The sequence below is a fragment of the Manis javanica genome, chromosome 8 (assembly GCF_040802235.1).
Source record: "Manis javanica isolate MJ-LG chromosome 8, MJ_LKY, whole genome shotgun sequence".
Taxonomy (NCBI): Eukaryota; Metazoa; Chordata; class Mammalia; order Pholidota; family Manidae; genus Manis; species Manis javanica.
The window spans coordinates 64,189,953-64,211,214 of NC_133163.1; the positions used below are offsets into that span (position 1 = coordinate 64,189,953).

The 21,262-nt window shown below is 46.3% G+C and overlaps 1 protein-coding gene across 1 annotated transcript in view; it reads left to right on the plus strand.

Moving 5' to 3' along the window:
• Positions 1-396: 396 nt before the first annotated feature.
• The window catches only part of EGLN3 (egl-9 family hypoxia inducible factor 3), a 34,224-nt gene continuing 13,358 nt past the window's right edge, over positions 397-21,262 (plus strand). The window contains exon 1 of the mRNA XM_036999401.2: positions 397-1,110. Within this exon, the coding sequence (XP_036855296.1) occupies positions 754-1,110 (357 nt within the window). The 5' untranslated portion in view covers positions 397-753. The remainder of the gene's footprint in view (positions 1,111-21,262) is intronic.

Consider the following 21,262-nt stretch of genomic DNA (forward strand, 5'->3'; position numbering starts at 1 on the left):
GTCACATAGTAGGGCTCAGGGAAGTATTTGCTCCTCCCAGTCCTCCTGCCCTGTATACAGGGCATATATATAACATTTGTTCCTGGGTTTATGATTTTCAAAAGACTGTGAGGTGACCAGCCCAGAATGTGGCAGTAAACCGCGCTGTTAAAGCCATTTATATTTTCAGAATTGGGATCCAGCTTTTCCAGTTTGTTGTGGCATTTTACGCAAAACGTATGCAAATCGATAGCGTTCTAAACACTCCGTCTGTTCTCCAGCCGCGCGCGCCCCTAGTCGCAAACAGCCGAGGTGGGCGGCTGCTCCCGGGCTCCTTCGCCGATTCGTAGTGTGGGAGTGCGCGCCGGGCCCGGGAAGGGCTGTCACGGAGGCGGGCCCTGGGCGGGGCCCGTGACGCGCCGAGTCGGCCGGTTGGGGGCTGGACGTCCGCCTCTCCCGGCCGGGGGCAACCGCCGCACCGGTCGTGGCTCCGCTCTCCAAAAGGGGCTCTCCGACTCCTCGCTGGGCCAGTCCGGCGCCGGGTCGTGGAGCCCCACACGGCTCTCGCCGGTCCCAGAACGGGATCCCTCCTCCCCGGAGTTGCGAGCAACTTTCCCCTCTCCCTGGCGCTGTGGTGGCTCGGGGACTGTGGGCGCCTCAGGTAGCTAAACTCTGGGGGCCCCACTCCCCGCTCCTCGACTGCGTGCGCACGTAGGTCGCCGCTCCCCCTCCAGGTGCACGCTGGGGGTCTCCGGGCTCGGCGCTGCGGGCGAGATGCCCCTGGGACACATCATGAGGCTGGATCTGGAGAAAATTGCCCTGGAGTACATCGTGCCCTGCCTGCACGAGGTCGGCTTCTGCTACCTGGACAACTTCCTGGGCGAGGTGGTGGGCGACTGCGTCCTGGAGCGCGTCAAGCAGCTGCACTGCACCGGGGCCCTGCGGGATGGCCAGCTGGCCGGGCCACGCGCGGGCGTCTCCAAGCGGCACCTGCGGGGCGACCAGATCACGTGGATTGGGGGCAACGAGGAGGGCTGCGAGGCCATCAGCTTCCTCCTGTCCCTCATCGACAGGCTGGTCCTGTACTGCGGGAGCCGGCTGGGCAATTACTACGTCAAGGAAAGGTCCAAGGTAGGACGCGCGCGGGCGCCCCGCCGCTGCTGCAACCCGCGGGGACCGGGAACGCTCGGAGCCCGTTGTATGTGGCCTTCGCAGGGCTGCTAGCAAACTTTACTTTTTATCTAAGATGCAAGAAGTCAGTCTGTTCCTCTCTCCCACCATTCCCTCACCACCATCAACACTCCCCTCCCAGCGAAAGACCATGCTGAGGGACTCAGGTGTATAATTTTAATGACCTGTTAATTTTGAAGTAATGGCTATGGTGGTTGGTACAAGGCGACAATCTGTACCTTTTGGTTTGATTAAGACATGGGTATTCTGAAAGGTCCAAACGAGGGACAGGTTATTAGAACATTGTGTATGATCCGAGACACACTTGAACTCATGGTCTTAAACGTCTCCGTAGTCACCTAATATTGCCCTTCACTGTATTCAGAGGGAATTCCTACAAAAGCCCTCTTACAGAATTCTGGAGCCAGGTGTCATTTTGCCAAGTGGCATTTGGTTTGTTGAGTTTGGCAGGTGTGGGAAGAGTGTGACATGTGAAAGAGTAAAGCTTCTTTTCACTTGAGTGCTGCCCTTGGCTCCTGGTCCCCGGGACACTATTATGATCAGCTACTTGACAGAAAATTTTCTCCTGGTGCTGAGCCCACACCTTCCCTTTCCTGACTCTCCGTGGATGGGGAAATCCCCTCGGAACAACCAGTTAAGTGAGGTGGAGGTAGTCAAGAACCTCTGGAATGGAACCCTGTTTTTTGTTCACATAGCCAGAAGAGACGCCCTGGGTGGTCATTTATCTTGGAAACATTTACAGATTGATTGGCAGAAACCGGAACCTGTAAGTGCCATGATGGTGCATGTTCATTACTTTGGGGTAGTCTAGCTACTCAGTCTTTTCTACAAATGATAATCCATCTAGTTTTCCAGTGGCAGTTCTGAGTGAAGTGTGCCTCTTGTATTGTGCACTGCTCAAGGGGCACACAGAACTGTAGGAAACTTTAATACTGTGAAGCAAAGCATGCTAGCATGAGAAGGGAAGGGGACATTTACCTATATACCATTCTACATCAATATATGTAGTATTTCTCTAAGATTGATCTTGTGTTAAAACCTAACATTGTTGTCTCAGGCTGAGAGGAACCCTCTTAAAAAAGGGCAAGTGGTGAAGACTAGAAATGTTCAGAAATGAAGGAGGGGTTGCAGTGAATGAGCAGATTAGGGGAGAAATAGATGGCTTTATGCTTTTCAAGCCAGGACATGAACAGATTATCTGAAGGCATACTTTTGATTGGGCACAAAAAAGTAAATCTTACGAAAATGCTGCTTTCTAAATTTTACTTTAATTTGGAAAAATTCAGTTACCTGGACTGTCTGGAAAATTGATGTTAAAGTGTTTATTCTTCTTCCATCATTTTGGTGGTGGTTTAGAAAGCCATTTGTCTTAATGAGGTTTGATTTTTGCTGATCCATTCTGCCTGTCTCAGGGACAGGGGGGCAATGGGGAGAGAGCAAGGGCTAGCCCCTGAGCAGAGGTGCTGGAGCTCCAAACCTGGATGAAAGAGCAGATGGTTTCTTATCAGCTAATTAAAGTTTCTTTAAACCTCAGGTGGTTAGGAATTTCCCCCCCAGCATTCTAGGAACAGAATTTGTTCTGAGAGAGGTCAGAGTTAATGGGTAGAAAGAGGTCACGAACATATTTGAAAGTTAAGTTATTTTTGTTTAGCTTTGACTTAAGGGACAGTGGTGGGGCTAGAATTTAACCTGACAAAGTGGATGAACAGCACTGTGTCCATCTAGGTAAGGGAAAAATAAGATGTCTAATTCTTCAATTTTGGATTATCTCTGGGTAGAATGAGTAACTTCTCAGTTAACCCTTTCAGAAGGTGACTATGAATTGAAAGAGAAAATTCATCTTCTGTCCACTGAAGAGACATCTGCCTAGATTTCCAGCTTTTCTTTGGCTGTTTTGGTACAAAGCTCTTCATTCCTTCCTTTTTGAAAAATACCTCTCGATTGGACTATTCCCTGGCCAACTGGAGCCAACTGTAAAGCAGGCTTGAACAAATGATTATTACAGTAAAAAATTTAAAAAGTTTGATTTGTTTGTATAAAGAAGTCTCCTTAGTCTGTGGACTTGGGTCTTTTTTTTTGAAGTTCATTACTAAAACATGGTAGAATGAGAATCCATTTTTATATGATTTATATTAGTTTCACCTTAATTTAACAAACTTCTTTTTCTCTTCCCTCAACTGAGTGTCTGACTCTACTGCTTTCCAGAACAGTGATACATAGACCCAGTTTCCTGCTGCATCCTTAATAGGTTTTCACTAAAAACTAAAAATTTAAAGGCAGAACCTGTACATTTCTTTTTAAAATTTATTTGTAACTTTTTACTATGGAAATTTTCAGACATACGTAAATGTAGAGAGGCTAGACTAATGAGCTCCCATCACTCATTTTCAGCAATTTGCCAACGTATACTTCTATTTTAGGCCAACTGTCTTTTAGGTACTTAAAATTTCTTGGTGACATGCTTACTAACTCACTCATCCCAATTTAAGTACTTTTTTTTCCCTCCTGGACTTTTAAAGGTCTTTTAATAATGTAATAATCCTCTTTATCTCAATGAAGCAAAAGCAAAAGGACTGCAAATAAAATAGGAATATATATATATATATATACACACACTGAAAAATTGAGATTGTGGGAGGAGTATGGAAACAAAATATTAAAGGATTCCCCCTCCTGGCCAAAAAATTTGTTATCTGCTAGAATGTATCTACTTCCTTTTCCTTGTAGAAAAATCAAGGGGTGCTCAGGGCCCTCTGGGGAAGGGATTCCCTATGATGTACAGCAGTATGGCGCCCCCTAACTTCAAGCATGATCATTGCTTTCAGGCTATCAAAAGATTTATCTGTCACTGCTTTTTGGAGAATTTAGACTATATCCAAGATAAATATTGGTCATAATATGCTCCTTTTGCTTTGGTGCCTAGATCTTGAAAATGGCTGTTATCCAGAGAACGTGTAATTTATAGAACCAAAAATCCTTCTACTTGAAGCATCTCACTGTAGACTCATTGGTTAATAAATATGATAATAATAATAATTACTTTCTATTGAGCAGTTTGCTCTGTCTTGCACTGTGCTAAGAACTTTACAGACACTAGCTGTCTGATTTAGTCTTCAGAACCACAATCTTCAGCAAACTTGTGGTTAAATCGTGTCCAGGGTCACAAAGTCAGCGTAAGAAGCAGTTTATCATAGGGTTAGAGGTTTACTAACCTTGTGGACTTAAGTTGCTCAGTTTTCTCCAAGGGTAAAGTGAGGGATAATAACACCTTAAAGCTTTTTAGGAGAAGGATCATTAAGTAAGATAATGGACATAAAATTCTTAGCAGAATTCTGAGCCTTCATGAATGTTACAAGGCTGTAAGTGGGAGATGTGGGATTTTAATCCACATCTGTGTGACTCCAGAGTTTGTGCTCTTGACTGTTTTGTTCCTACTTTTTATCCTTTTATTCAGCAAGTGTTCACTCAGTAGGGTACTGTTCAGGGATTGGAGACACAAAGGGGAATAGGCATAATCCTCATATAGCTTCCATTCACATGTACTTTTGAATTGTAGGATCGTCTAGTTAATTTGCAAGCTTAAAAAAGAAGATAGAGAAAACCCCAACACTGAAGTGGTGTCAGCTAAGTACATGTGAAGGAGAAATTGGAGTTCTGTGTTAATGTTTTCCTACTGTTATTTATAGGATGAGTATTTGTTAACAAGGTTTGTTGTTAGGAGTCCTGCCTGGAGTAGCCCTGGATGATGGGGGTTGTATTCTGGACAGACAGCTCAATCCTCCCTTGGAAACAATGCAGAGAAATGATGAAACAGCAATAAGTCATGAATAAAAAAAATGTGTTGCAAAGTGATGCGTTTGTTCCTTTGCTGTCGCGCAGTAACAGTAGTAGCCGGCTCTTCTGTGATGTCAGGAGTATCCATTACTCATTGGAGCTTATCATGGTTGTAAGCTACTTTAAGAAAAAATGGGATTATGTACTTTGAAGATCAAAATATCTCTCAGGACCCAAGTGCAGGAAGGAAATGCAATCAGGATTTAAACAGAAGACTGGAGCCATGAACCAGGAATCAGAAAGTCCTTAGCATCCAGGCCAGCTGGTATGTCGGTTCTTTCTCTGGAGATTTGTGGTCTCCATCCTTGCTCCTCTGCTTGTGCTGTTTCTTCCCCTCCCTCCGCTACATCTAGCTTTTGCTGTTTTTCCATGCACAAAGCTCATGAGTGCTGCCCCATGATGGCTGCCTTAGCCTCAGGTGGAGATCACAGAGACTTGACTCGGTCTAAATCCTGTTCTCATTTCCTGGGAGAAAGTCTGATGGTCTCCCATTGGCTCAGGGGTGGTAGTGGGGCATGTAGAATCATACAAAACAACACGATTGCCAGGGCCCATGAGAGGTGCAGTTTGTAGAGCATGGGATTTAAGGCCTAGACACCATTAGTGATTGTATGTGCAATGAAACTCTTAAAAATCTATCTCTGTGAATAAGGTATTTTAGGGGGAGAGGACAACAAGTTTGAAGCTGTGGAGCATCTTTCTGTGAGGATGTGAGGGATTCGTATAAAGAGTTTGTATTTAAAAATACCTTAGCATCTGGATGAAGGAAATTAATTCAGGGAAATAATTAACAGAATACACCCTCAGTGACAGTGAAAGAAGTCCCTCCATTGGGTGAGCTTTTATAGTGTTCATGGTCTGTTTTGTGAAATGACGCTTGGGAACAAAGAAAAGACAGTTGGAATATGTGTGCATGTGTGTATGTGTTTGTTTACCTTATAATTTCTTTTGGTCAGTTTTGGGTCACAGTTCACTCCAGCACAACCTTATCCACTTGCAGTGAAGCTGCACATCAGGGGATATCAACTTAGTTTTCTCATTCACAAGTCATTGAACGCCTCATGCTGCGGTAGAGGTGTCCGAGGACGGGGGAAAGGAGGTCGCAAGAGATGATAAAACCACCTGAAGAAGTAAGCTGAAAGCTAAGTGGTGTGAAATAGTCACCACCAACTTTGTGCTTTCTCTTTTTCTGGTTAAACAGTCTACTCTCACACTGATGAGTCAGTTTTGTTTCTCTTCTTGGTGCTTTCAACAATTTCTCTGTTTACTTAAAAGGAGGAATGGCCAAAATACACTTAAAATTTAAGTGACCCCAATGATACAGGACAGGATTTTAATAAGATGAGTTTTTAGAGCTAGATAGGTATCAGAAATCACATCTATCCAGCCCCTCAGTCGTGCAGCAGGTAAGTTGTTTTTATATTGGAACATGAGGTCTTGCGCAAGCCCTTGAGAAGGGACTGGGATGTGTCTTGGGCTGGAGCACCAGGGCTTTCCTGGAGAGGGCTCCCTGGGCAGGCAGACCAAGAGACAGGAGGTCAATTCAGCTGCACCAGCATTTTATTTGGGAATTTTAAGTATAATTCCTACTTAAAATCAGTAGACACCCTTAGGTGAAATTATGTAGCCTAGTTGTGTGTTTGACTTTTGGGTGTCATGATTTCCCTTTCTGATCTTACTCAGCTCAGACACAATTTGTAAATTCTTTCCTGATCCCTGACTCTGGCTAGACAAATTTTAGATTTTGTAAACAACAAGCAGCCTTGCATGTTACAACTCCATTCTAAACATATACCATGTATGGAAGACTTCTCTGATGCAGCCGAAGTGGGGTGGAGTTTGACACACGGTGAGCAGAGCACATTTGAGAAGCATCTCCAAGCATCCCAGCCACGTGCACTCCAGGGCCTAGCTCAGAGGGCACCTTGCCTGTGGGCCATGTTTGCTCAGTTTGGCAAGACCTCTGCTTCTGACTCACCTTCGTCGCTTTGGGTAAGTTAAGAGACATTTTGACTCGAGCTTATTAAACAACAAGGAGCACTTATAGGTTGGCACTATGGGGAAGGTCATTAATTCTTTGTTAATTATTATAGCAACAGACTTGATAATTCCTTGGTAGCTGCACTATGTAGCTGTTAACTAATATTTCTCTGAGAAAGGGGTGTCATTTTTCTCTAGTGTTTGTCAGACACACATGTTCTTACAGTAATGATAGTTCAGACATACTCTGCTGGGCAACTGCCAGGGGTGCCCAGCGGGTAGTGGAATCCAGAGGGACTGGAATTATAAATGTGACAGACAGATCAGTTTATGATGCCAGACCAAGGAATTCGGTGTTGGCGGATTGCCAGGAGCCGTTGATTTGGCTCAGATTCAGAGCCATGTGTCTATTTGTCAAAGAAGATTAGTTAGCTTGGTTCGTTAGAAGTAGAACTTGTACCAAGTTTCACCTGATTATTTAAATTTTTAAACCAGTTTGGCACTTGCCTTAATTTTGTGTCTTCTTTCATTGCTGATTTGTAAGTTTCTTTCTTTTTTTTTGGTGAACTGGTAGTGACTGAGTGTGGTATTTTTCACTCCCTGTGCCAGCTTGGTCCCAACCTCAGAGACACCTGGGTTTGCAGTTGTATAATGCAGGCTTTCAGATCTTGTACTGCGTTTCCTTCAGTTCAATACAAGGTTAATACCTCCTTTGTAAGTCAAGCCAATTTTTTATTCTTTAGGAGATACAATGATCAGTGTTTCTCAAGTTCTGGAATAAATGTATCTATCTCATATTAAATATTGTCTTTCCTTCCAAAATGAGGCCAATATACAATTATCACATAAAATTAATACCAGAATACAAAGAAGCAAACACTATGATATTAAGTTTTGATTATTTTTTTCAGTTGGAAGAAGACAAAATGAAAAACTCAATTCTAGGTGTCAGGGACACTTATTTTTTTGGTTCCTCTAGGGGAACCTGAAGTTATTTTGAAGCGTTCAGGCTAATACTCTTATTTGAGCATGGCTTGGAAGTAGTAAAGACATACTTTTTTCAACAGTCTGAACGTCTTTGGAGCTGACTGTGTTCTGCAGACACGCACAACAGAGTCTGGACCGAGCCCCACCCTCCATTTCCCTCCTGTGTCAACTCATCCATCTAGTCAAACCTGAGGGACTATTACCCAGAAATCTCAATACCCCACACAAATTTGACAGCTAGGGAGTCTTTTTTGTTTGTTTCTTTTGATGGATCCTTCCTGATTCATATTTTTGTGTAGGTTGAGTAATTGGAGTACATAAACAAAACCTTTTTAAAACAAAAATATAAAGAAAATGTGAAGGCAGGAATGTGCAATATTATCTATCAGTCAAAATTTGACCTATTTCGTACTTTTTGTCTTTTCATCTTTTGTTTAAATTTCATTTTTCTTTCATAGTAGAAATCCTTATGGGGGGAAGTATTTTAAGGAGACTTATTTTAACCCCAAATCACCTGCTTTTGGTTCTCGTGCTCCCAGGAGAGTGCTTTTGCCAGAGTGTAAGCAGTCCAAAAATGCTAATCCTGCCATCTCCATGCTTAAAGAACTCCACCTGTGCTCTCTCCCCATTGTCTGCTGTACGCCCTGTGAACTGCCCTGTGAACTTCCCCGCGTGCCATTGAGGGCCCTCCGTGTGAGATTCCATGACGCCGTCTGACCCCATCTGACCTTTCCTCACTTCATCTCTTCCGGACTGCCTTCCTTCCCTCCCAACCCCTGAAACACTAGAAAATGATTTACCAGGCACGCAGAGCTTCCCTATTGTCTTCTACTCCTCCACACCCATCTTAGTGCCTTAGTGCTTCCCCAGGCAGAAGTCTTCTCATCTGCTCCCGACAGCTCTGTGGGTGGCGCAGGCCAGGCTGCCCCACTGCATTTATTTATTTGGCTGCTTACTCTGCCCTCCATTTACTTGTAAACTTCTTGAAGGCAAGAGACTATGTAACGTGATTCACCATATTTTTGATGCCTCAAACAGTCCCTTATAAGTCAGGTGCTTGGTGAATTAATTTCATCCTCAAAAGGAACTTTGATTTCAAAGGATGTCAGGGTGTCAGAAAAGCTATAAATACTTTGTTAGGCGAAAAAAAAAAAAAACATTTGCTGTGTGGTCCCTAATTTCATGTCAAAGTATGTAAATATTTTATTAACATTAACATGCTATGAAAGACCATCTCAAAGGAGGAGCCTTGGCTTTAGAAGGTTTTTCCTCAGTTCTGAAATTCTGTGCTTGGCTCTGGAGAGTGCGCGAGTCACACCGAGGTCCTGGCAGCTCCTACGTTCAGGCCTGGCTCTGAGAAGCAAGAGAACCCTGGGACCATGTGGCTAGCTGGAGCCCTGGCATCTCGTCCTAGCTCTGGCCCATGAAATCTCAGGGCCTCAATTTCCGCTTCTTTATGAGCAAGGTTGATCTTTGTTTTTGTATTTTAGGTTAATTTTAAGTACCTACTACTAGACACCAAGATGGACAGTTTACATTTTATTTTATCTCACTGTGATCTTGGGCAAGGCTTTCTCTAAGCCTCACTTACCTCATCTATAACCTGGATCCAATAATATGTATCTACCTCCAGGATTATACAGAATTAAATAAAAATTGAGATTACATTTCCATTTGAGAGGGCAAATAGGGCTTTCAGTGCCTCTTTTTGGTTCCTGAAGCAGAGACTCTTACTAACAGTCCCACCCCAAGCGCTGACATGACAGTCATCCTCAGCAATGCTACTGAGTTAGAACTGGAATATTTCCTGCCTGCTTTAGGAATTACACTGCACAGCCTGAGCCAGAAACTGCCCTAGGAATTCCTCTGGTTTCCTGCTCTCCATGCTACCTCTTGTTCCCCGGATTACCTAGTGCCGTTGGCTAATTGCCCTTGACCCTTTATCATTTAGGTGTGTCATGGCACAAAAACTCTTGGTTTTGCCACAAAATAGTCCTGGTTCTCCAGTGGTTTCGTTGTTGGATCAGCCCCCAGCATCACCACCTGGAAGCTTGCTGTAGATGCAGATTTTTGGGTTCCTCCCCAGACCTAGTGAGCCAGAAACTCACAAGTCCTGCAGGTGATTCTCATACATGCTAGTGTTTGAGTACAGTTAGTAAGAGGAGGCTAAGTAGGGATGGTTCTGTATCTTACTGCAGTCTTTCTAGTGAGAAAATCAAGATTCAATCAATTTCATCTGAGCTTTGCTAAAACTAAAAAATACAAGTATTTGTAGTTTACTTGGGAAATTTTTTAGAAAACTGCTACATGTTAAGTAAACACACACAAGTTTTCTGTTATTTGTGCCAATAAACTTAATTTTCCACAGGCAGAACTGGAGCAGAGTTTGGAACCGATCCCCTCCTGTCGTGTTGAGTGGAGGGGGGGAGATCTTTGTTAATAACTGTTGCATCCCTCTGTGTAGCCACTCGTCCTGCAAGGAGTACAGGCTAAAGGCACCAGGAAGAGTGGGAAAGAATCATAGTGATTTTGGATGACCCCAGACTGGAAAACCATGCCTGGATGGTATGTGCTGACTGTGAACTCCACACAGAAGCCTAAGGTAGTCTCTGGCTCTCTTGTGAGGCACTGCAGGACGGAGCTGACAGACAGATCCAGCTTGATGTGAATCAAAGGCATGACTAGGTGGAGGTGGGAGGGTGTGTGTGTGTATATATACACATATATTCTGTACTTGATTCTCCCTGCTTCTGCATGAGGAACTCTGATTTCCCAGGAGAGGGTTTGAGCTGGTAGGTCTGGCTTGAGTCTGGTGAGCCACAGGAATCATCAGAGAAGCAGCATTGTTGCTTTGTTTTGGAGTTGACCGTTTCATTATGGCTGCTCTGAAATAATGGCACTTGTTTTCAGTTAACAATTTTTCCTGCTATTTTAGAAGCAGTGTTTAGTGGTAGAAAAACCCTGCATAGCCCCATAATGTCCTGTAAGTTACTCTTTGCCTCTGACTCTTAGTTTCTACTTTTGTAGATTGGGGCTTATATCTATTTTGGAGAAGCTTGGGGACAATTAAATTAATGACCCCTGTCCTCCAGATTCACAGCCAGGCATGCCTTTATTTCTAGTGCTTTTGCCATTCCCAAAATATTTTGTATTTTCCTCTCAGAAGAGCCTTTTGCTTTCTACCCCTTTAAGGCGTCTTCTGGATCTCACCCCCTTCTAAGCCACAGTGGGTTGGTGTCCAGCACACTCATTTTTTCTTTTTTTTGCATTTTAATGATTTTCTATCATTATGGAAGGGTCAGAGGCAAGGGTGGGAGGAAGTCAAATACATCAAGTAGAACTGAAGATCTTAGTTCCCTCAAAGTATTCTAATTCATGTGGTTTTAGAAAGTTCTGTATTTTGTGAATTCTCATTAATGTGGTACTAGGAGATTTAAGATGGCTTCTAGCCACGCTGTGCCCTGAGTCAGGAAGATTTACCATCCCTGGGATTCCTTTGAGTTTACCAAGTGTCACTCCTTGCCTTCCCAGGGGAAATATACTTTGGTATTTCCTTAAAAATTGGTCATTCATCTTCTGACTTTGACACAAGTTTGAAAACCTTGGCTGGTGTTGACCTGAGCAATAACGGGAGGTCCTAGAGAGGCTGACTTCCTCCCATAGAAGCAGCCGGGAGAAGCGTGGCTTGGGGATGAGGCTTGGGCTGAGTGCTGACCATGGCATAGGAAACAGACATGGGCCCTGCAGGGGCTACAGAGAGTTTATAGAAGGATTGAGTTTGTCCTGCAGTGGGAACAACTAAAGCAGAGAGAACGTGGACAACCAGTGCTCTGCGGAGGGGTGCAGAGTCAGCTTCCTTTGCTCCTTGCTTTTGTTGAAATGACTCCATCCCCGCACCGTCTTGGAGGTTTTAATTCACAAACTCTATGTCAAGCACACTCATTTTTCTTTTCTTTTTTCTCTTTTTGCATTTTAATGATTTTCTATCATTATGGAAGGGTCAGAGGCAAGGGTTGGAGGAAGTCAAGTACATCAAGTAGAGTCGAAGATCTTAGTTTCCTCAAAAAGGGAGTGAATTGGTTAATATTGGACCTTAGCCAAGCTGCTGGGAGAGCATGACTTGACGATTAAGACCTCACACTCTGCAGCCAGATAATCTGGGTTGGAAAAGGCAAGTTACCTAACTTCCTTGTCTCAGTGTCCTCATCTGTAAAATGGAGATAATAATGGTTCCTGTTTCATGGGGTTACTATGAATTTTGAACGAGGCAGTATTCATAAAGTACCTAGAACGGGGTCAGGCACGTAGGAAGCACTATACAAATGTTTGTTCAGTAAAAATAAAAGTGCCTACTGAATTTCTTGAGTTCTGACTGGAACTGATTTGCTGTGTGTCACTTCCCTCATTCAGCAGAAATATTTTTACAAGTGCTGAAATGTAAATGTAAATATAAGATCTGGTTTCCTTAAAAGTTCTTTAACTTTACTTTTTCCAGCATGATTGTGGAGTCCCAAGTTAATACTCTTAACAATTCGCTGAAATTGGCAGGTTAAGTGTTTCCCTGGTTTCGCTTAAGAACATTGCTTAAGAACGTGTTTTGATCAGTAACTATATATTTTTTGTATATAACCGTTAATAAACTTTTGTCTTACCAATTGTATTTGTCATGGATTCCCTCAAGTATTGTAGGATTCATTTTAAGTGAGAATTTAAAGACAACCATCCTTAATTCTCTGACAATCCTGCAGTCGCAAATGTTTTTTTTCTATTACTCTCAGAGCCTTTAGAGAACCCCGGGTACTTTTCTTCCTCGGATAAGGCTTTTTTCTCACATCAATTGAAGTTAAATGTTGTGAGTCCTGACTCCCATTTTGGTTTAAGGATCACTCATTAATTTGTTTTTCCATAGGAATAAGATAACTTCTAGGCCCAGATGATAATTTCCAGGATTAATGACTACTGAGAATTTAGGAGGCCTGTGACTCAGGGCACCTGGCTTAGCTCACCTTCCCCCAAATCGGGAAGATTAAACGGGACAATACGTGAAAAGTTCCACCCTAAAGTGCCCCTGGCTACACGGGTCCTCAGGAGCGGGGAGCTGTTCTGATTTGGGTTAGGGATATGGTCGAATGCCTGTGTCAATGCCCCTAACGCTGGCCTGGCTGACTTGTGCCGTTTTCAAAATTGCAAGGAAGCCTTTATTCAAAACATTTCTCCGGTGACTGGAGTAGGCTGGGGGCAGGGCGCTCCCGAGCCGGGTCCCTCCGCGGCCGCCCGGCGTGTGCTCGGGTGTGGGCCGGCTGCCACCCTCACGCAGCGCACGTAGCCCTGGCGCTCCGCCGTCACCCCGCTGGCCGAGAGCCAGGCCTGGGGGGAAGGGCCGCGAAGGGCCGCCCTCCCAAACCCCAATCGTCTGTATTGATATGTTGATGTTCCCGGCCCTGTTTACTGTGCTTAATTGCTGAGCTCTGCCTGAATCTCCTCCAAGAAGAGGAATTAACCACAACTCAGAAAGGAATGACAATAGTTTTTTAAGTTCTTGGCCTCTGAGAGTTTCAGTGACTTCTTGGGGGAGGTGATTCACTCAAGTTCATGAGTGAAGTGCAGGATCGCCTGGAATAGAATCCTGATCTAGGAGAGTTAGATTTACAGGACTGTGACTACCCTGTAGTTTTATGTAAGCTCTGTGTGTGTGTGTATGCTCATATTTCTGGGGGTGGGGGTAGGAGTCCAACACTTCAATGTAAGAATCTCAAGGGGCTACACATGTGGTAGAGCTACCATCATTGAGCTAGGAGAACTAAATGGAAGGTTCTAGAGCCAGGGTAATTGTTGATGGTTGTATAGGTGACCCTGAAGCTAGGGCCGAGTTAATAGTAGAGTAAAACGAGAGCAAATGATGAAAAGGTCTACCTGAGGACAGGCTGTCAAGTGATGATGGTAAATTCCTGCCCCTACAGGCAGGATGCTCTTGCCCCCCAGGAGGTGTAGGCAGACCCACTTCACCGGAGCAACTGAAAATTGGTTGTAACTTAACGTTCATTTTCAGAATTACTGAAGCTCCTGTATAATAACAAAATTCAGGTATGGGGGCATGATGATTATTGTTCCAAATGGAGTTGAAGGTATGTGTAAGCAGTGTTCTGGGTACCTAGGTTCGGGAGGAGGAATTTTTAGTGTGAATTTGGAGCAAATGAGGGAGGCAGAAGTGGTTCTTAAAGTAGAAATAGAATGGAAAAGGAAAGGAAAGGAGCAACACACAGCAGCAATTCACCGTAGAATTCCGCTTTATTAGGGAAAGGTGCTGGGTTATATAGGAAGGGGCATAGGGTGATTGTGGTGTTACTTCTACGGGGCTGTTGGCTGTTGGCTAGGTGCTGGGATTGGGAGGGGGGCGAGAGGTGATTGGGCTTTAGGTGGCGCCGGCGGGAACCGAGGACCCCGAAGAGAAGCCGGAAGTTTGCCATCTTACTGGTGGGGGCCCTTCATTCCCCCCTTTCTCCTCTATGGGGTTGTGGACGTTGCTTTCTCTCTGACTGCTTCCTGCTGAACAGGGGCGGAGAAGGGAGTGAGGGCTTGAGGATTGGGAGGAAAGGGTTGATAGGACTCCCCACAGTAAGGATGAGTAGATGTGGACTTCTTCAGGTTGGAAATCAATGAAGGTTCCCTGTAACTATAGGTCGAGGACTTGTTGATTCTAATGGTGGTGCCAGGAGGATACGGGTGCCAGAAGCCAGGCATCTGCAGCCATTGTTTCTAGGAACAGTTTCCAGCGGAGAGAGGGGTCCATCTCAGCGTGTGGTGAGGAGGTCATGTGAGGGTGAGGGATCTTCTGTGGCCAGAAGCTGGTAGTTCCTGAGTAAAAGCTGGTTGAAAGCTTGATTAGAGATTTTTCCGACTTGGGATTTGATGAACTTTATTATACAGGGTAAGAAGAGACAGGTGAGAAGAATGACTATTATGGGGACTGCAATGGGCCAGAGCCAGGTGAGGAGGGGGTTTGTTAGTATTGAAGAGAATGGGTTGGAATTGGAAGCAGAGTGGAGGCTGGAGGCAAGGTCAGTGAGTTTGGTGATGTCAGTTTCTACAATGCCGGATTCGTTGATGTAATAGCAGCACTGTTCTTGAAGGAAGACGAAGGTGCCTCCCTTCTCGGCTGTAAGCAGATCTAAGGCCCGCCGGTTTTGAAGGGTGACTTTAGCTAGCGAAGTGACCTGTCTTTGGAGAGAGGCTAGGGAATCGGCATTGGATGTCAGGGCTCCCTCAAGTTTGGCATTGAGATCTCTAACTGCCCATAGAGAGTGACCCAAGGCTTCTCCCGAAAACCCTGCCCCAATGGCTGAGGTGATCAAAGAGATACCGACCATGATGGGAAGGAAAGCAGCTCTTTTTGTGCGTGAGGGCAAGGAAGGTTGGAGCTCAAGAAATTCTGCCATGCTGTAAAGTGTAAGCTGTGGGATTAGGGTGACGAGAATGCAGGGTGTATCGGAGTTGAGAGGCAGTGAGTTGAAAAGACTGCCATTACACCAAAAGAAGTGTCCCGGTTGCATAAAAGTCTTAGAGCTGGAGGTAGGGGTGTAGATAGAGAGGCAGTGAAGTGCGCTGGAGGGGGGTGGAGTTGGGCCTACACAGTGGTGGATGGTGAGATTATCTGCATATTCTGGTTCCCATAGGGGTATGTCTGCCAGGGGGCAGAGGGGTTGTCTTTCTGCATGGAAGGAGTAGTTGGAAATATTAAGGGGCACAGCGGCCAGCAGTGGGCGTTGTAGTGATGCACACAAGAAACAATTGGCTGTGTTAAGGGTGTGGTTGAGAAAGATGGTGGTGTCCTGAATGAGCTGTAATGAAGAGTAGGAGAAATGGGAAGAGGGGCGGGGATAAGAAGATGAAGAGGCGCTGTCAAGAGTTTGGATAATGACTTTTTCGGAATGTCTGATATCTGATGCAACTTGAGAGATCTGGGAATGAGAGGGAACATACTTTAGAGAGATATGAAGGGTACCGTGGGGGGTCGAGGACCCCCCGTAGTAAACTGAGGCTGTGACTCTGGCAGCTCATCAAGAGTCCCAGGGATCTGGGATTGATAAGGAGAATGAGCTGTTGGGATATTTCATGAAACGGTTGGAGGAGTAATACTGTGGATACTGGAAGTTACCCATGTAGTGAATGGCGCAAGACCAGTAGGGACATCTCCTGTAGGTGTCTGGCCATCGCCTGAAATAGGCTTGTTTTTGGTCATAGAGGAAGCAGAGGTAGGGAGAATAAGGGTAGCTGCTAGTGAACACTTCAGTCGAGGGAGGAAAGTGGAGGTATAAAGGCTCAGAGCAGCTTTTCAGAGGGCAGTCTGGTGTGGCAATGAGGGCAGTAACTTTTGTTTGATGCTGTGTGTAAGTCTGTCTGACTTTGAATCGCCATACAAAGGAGGCTGGGGTGGTGGGGAAGACAATAGGAATGAAGAAAAAAAAGCGAGAGAGCAGTAAAGGAGGAAAAAGTCATGATTCGGGTATGGATGGCAAAGGGGGTGAACAGGATTTTGGAGGAAAGAGGACAGTAAGGTCAGGAGTCTGGAGGGAGGGAGAGTCTGTAAACTTTTGTAGGTTAAGAGATCTTTTAGGTGATGTGGGGACAGAATGGTAAGGGGCTCCCTGAATGTCAGTTTATGAGCTTCCTTCTGCAAGAGTTGTCTAGCGGCTAATGCTCGTAGGTAGGGGGCCCATCTCCGAACTGTGGGGTCTAATTGCTTGGAGAGATAAGCTACTGGGGCAAAGGATGGGCCATAATATTGGCCTAGGACTCCTAGAGCTTGACTGGACCTCTCATGAATGTATAATGAGAAGGGTTTCGACAAATCAGGAAGATGGAGAGCTGGGGCTTCCACAAGGGCTTGACGGAGCTTAATGAAGGAGTGTCGGGGTGAGGAGGATAATGGTTCTTCAGGGGGGCCCTTGCTGAGGTCATATAGGGGTCTTGCCAACAGGGAGAAGTTAGGGATCTACGATCTAAAATATCTAGCCAGGCCTAGAAAGGAAAGGATTTCTGTCTTGGTTTTGGGAATGGGCAGGTCAGAGAGGAGCCGTTTTCTGTCTAAGGTAATGGACTTTCTTTGTTGAGATAGAAGGAATCTGAGGTAAGTGACAGGAGGGGAAGAGATTTGAGCTTTGATGGGGGATACTCGGTAACTTCTGGAAGCTAGAAGGTTAAGTAGGGAGGCAGTGTCAAGTTGAGACTGTGCCCACAAGGGACTGCAGAGTAGAAGATTGTCCATGTATTGTAATAAGGTGGACTTGGAGTGATCATGATGAAACTGTTTGAGGTCCTGAGGTAGGACCTGTCTAAAAATCTGGGGACTATCTTGGAAGCTTTGTGGCAAAACTGTCCAAGTGAGTTGTTCAGAATGTCTTGTGTATGGGTCCATCCAGGTGAAGGCGAAAAAATCTTGGGAGGAGGAGTCCAGAGGGATAGGAAAAATGCGTCTTTGAGATCTAGGACTGAGAAGTGGGAGGCTGAGGCAGGGATCTGCGATTAAAGGGTGTACAGATTTGGAACTAAGGGATGGATAGGGACAATGGCCATGTTGATGAGGCGAAGGTCTTGGACAAGGCAGAAAGATCTGTTGGTTTTTTTAACAGCTAATATGGGGGTATTAAACGGGGAGTGAGTGGGTCTGAGGTAATTTTGTTTAAGAGATCTTGAATGATGGGTTGGAGGCCTATGAGGGCTGAAGTGGTTAGGGGGTATTGGGCCTGATAGATATACTGAGAGGGGTCACGTAATTTGAGAGAGGCAGGGGGACATAGGGCCACGGAGGGGCTTGTAATGTCCCAAACTTTGGGATTTACAGGGTGTATGAGGGTGGAACCGGAGCTTTCATTGGGTAGAGGGGGGTCGTTGGCTATGAGGGCCATCAGAAAGGGAGTACTGGGGGCTGTGGGAGTGGATATAGTTATGGAAATGTGGAGGAGAGAAAGGATGTCCCATCCTAGTAAAGGGATGGGACACTGGGGCATAACCAGGAAGGAGTGGGAGAAAGGTATGGGATTGTCTTGAATTGTGCATAAAAGGGGGGGAGGTTAATGGGAAAATCTGTTTACCTCCTACTCCAACTATAGGAGTAATGGCTGGCATGGTAGGGCCCCGGTATTCTCACAAGACTGAGAAGGTGGCTCCTGTATCTAGGAGGAAGGAGATGGGGCGACCATCTACTGTTAAAGTAACCCTGGGCTCCTGTTTGGTGATGGAAATGGTCGGGCGAGAAGCCCCCGGGCCCCGTCAATCTTCTGCCAGCCCCACTACGGCAGGCTTAGGATGGGGGTTGTTCGTCCAGCCTCCCCTTCGGGTGATTGGGCAATCAGACCCCCAGTGGCCCTTTTTGTGGCATCTGGGGCATGCGGTGGTAGGAGATCTGGGGGAGGGGCACACCCTTGACCAATGTCCCTCTTTTTCACACTTGAAACAAGCTCCTGGGGGGGTCTTGTTTGTAGAGGGGCGTCCAGGTTGTGGTTTTATCAGCTGGGCCAACATCTGGAAATTGGCCTGATCAGCCTTTTGTTTACGGCATTCTTTCTCCTCTTCCTGGTTATGGAAGACTTTAAAGGCCACTGTTAGGATCTCAGTCTGTCAGGTAGCGGCACCCTGTTCTAACTTTTTGAATTTAACTTTAATGTCTGGGTAGCTTTGAGCTAGGAAGTATGTCATAAGGACATGTTTTCCTTCAGGTGTTTCTGGGTCTAGGCTGGTATACTGTAATAGGGCTTGAGTGAGTCTGTCTAAGAACTTGGGAGGGGATCTCGTCTCTCTTTTGAATTATGTCTTGGAGCTTTTGAAAATTGACTACTTTACGAGCTGCCTTTTTCAGACCTGCTATTAAGCAGGAGGCAAAAATATCTCGAGAGCGGAGACCTATGGCGGTATTATAATCTCAGTGTGGGTCTTGTTCGGGGACAGCAGTGGGGCCAGGGGGATAGGTGGGGTCAGTCCTGTGGGTTTCTGTAGCGTGCGTTTGGGTGAAGTCCCAAACTCATCTACGCTCTTCAGGGAGGAGAGTATTGGCCAGGAGCATGAAAATTTCATGATGTGTGAGGCTGTAAGACTGGAGGGTCCATTGAAACTCCCTGATGTATGTCGTGGTATCAGTGGAAAAGGAACTTAGGCGTTTCTCTAGTTGGGCTAAATCTCCTAAGGAGAAAGGGATGTGAACGCGCACGATGCCTTCGGATACTGCTACCTCCTGGAGGGGGGCGATAATTTTGGGAGGCTCTCGGGACCGAGTCTGAGGGGGACTGAAGGGTTCTGGCTCAGTCTGTTGGGGAGCGACGCAGTCTAGCTGCGCCTAGTCGAGAGGGTCCTGAAGTGCGGAAGGGGGACAAAGAAAATAAAGAAAGATAGAATCGGACCCACGTGTCGCCAGCTAGCAGCCCAGCTGCTTGCCTCTGCCGCTTTAGTTGGGCTTGAACTCATGACTCTAAGGTTAAGAGTCTCATGCTCTACTAACTGAGCTACAGCAGGGCTCCAGTTAATTGCTTATGTAATGCATAAACAGAATGTTCTTTGTTCTCCATTCCTGCCACATCAGCAAGTGGGGGAAGGGCATAGCTAGAAGCAGGGGCAGTGTTTCTACACATCTTCAAGGTCTCCCTATTTTCAGAGTGAGGAGTCTTGGCTCATCTTCGAGGACAAGATATGTTTTTGTGGACAGATAACTTCCAAGGACTGCACCGGTTGTTCTCTAGCTTGTGCTTTCCCATGCTGCGTTCAGACATGGGGGAAGGTGCTTTCCCATTCTCCCTACAAACATGTGAGAAGACAAAGGCGGTCCCTAACAGGGGAGAAACAGGTGATGAGGGCAAAGACAGAGGAGGCCCCCGGGACCTAGTTAAAGGGGGCGCTGAAAGGCTCAGGCTTAATCTGCGGGGGACAAAGGCAGAGGAGGTGAGATGGGGGAGGAGATGGTGGGGGAGGAAGGGAGAAAGGGCTATTGTAGGAGAAGAAGGGGAAGGGAGTGAACAGGAGGCTTCTGCTGGGGCGGCGGCTTGCAGGCTAGGAGAACTTGGGAGGGGGCGTGGGGGAGGGGAGGAGGAGGCAGAAAGCTTCCATATAGGGAATCTCCTTCCATTTTTTCAGGCGCCAGCAGTAGTTAAAGAGATTGCGAGTGATGTTAGGATCAAGAGCTCCCCCTGCGGGCCATTGGTTGTTATTGTCTAGGGGGTATGTCGGCCAATCTTGGGAGCAATATTTACGGAGAAGTTTTGGTTTTATATCAGGCGTCAGGGAGAGGGTAGCCAGATGCTTAAGCAGGCATTCAAGAGGTGAACTTTCAGGGAGGGATGAGGAGGCTCCCACGGCTAAAGGACAGAGAAGGAGACAAACAGGGGAAGACCAACGGAGATCCTCGGACTGGAAGCCGACCGCAAGGAGACAAAGGGCATCCCCAATGATCCTTGGTGGTCTGCGAAAACTCAGAAACGAGTCGGAATTTCTTAGGAAGTGTGGGTCGTCACCCAGACTTCCCTAAGAAGGCAGTTTGCCGGAGTCACAAGGTACCTAGCGCTAGGAATTTTCGGCAGACAGAACAGATTTCGGTGGACGGAACAGAAGGAGGTGGGGGGGAAAGGGAGCGTTCTCATCTGCAAAGGAGTCACCTCGTTTATGGCTGTTGGAGAAGGGGCCTGAGGGTCTGCTGCAGCCGTGAAGGCCTGAGGCAGGGATTTATGACTGTCGGAGGAGGGGCCTGAGGATCCGCCGCAGCCGTGAAGGCCTGAGGCGGGGAGAGTTCCCTCCTCATCCCCAAGCGTCAGGGCCTTGCCGGACGATCACAGTCAATGGCACTGTGATAGCTCGGGGAAGAGTGGCCCACTCCGGGGGGGAAAACTTACCTAAAGGCCAGAGAGGAGTGGTGAGTGTGATGAGCCAGCGCTGGAAAAAGAGGACGAGGGCAGGCTGCTGCTGGTGTCGGGGGGAAGACGGGGCCCAGTTGGGGTGTCCCGTCTGCCGGGTTTTGGCACCAATGAAAGGAAAGGAGTGACACACAGCAGCAATTCACCTGAGAATTCCGCTTTATTAGGGAAAGGTGCTGGGTTATATAGGAAGGGGCATAGGGTGATTGTGGTGTTACTTCTACGGGGCTGGTGGCTGTTGGCTAGGTGCTGGGATTGGGAGGGGGGCGAGAGGTGATTGTGCTTCAGGTGGCGCTGGCGGGAACCGAGGACCCCGAAGAGAAGCCGGAAGTTTGCCATCTTACTGGTGGGGGCCCTTCAGAAAACATTTTAATGAATAACTGGAGGTTTGTTGAAAG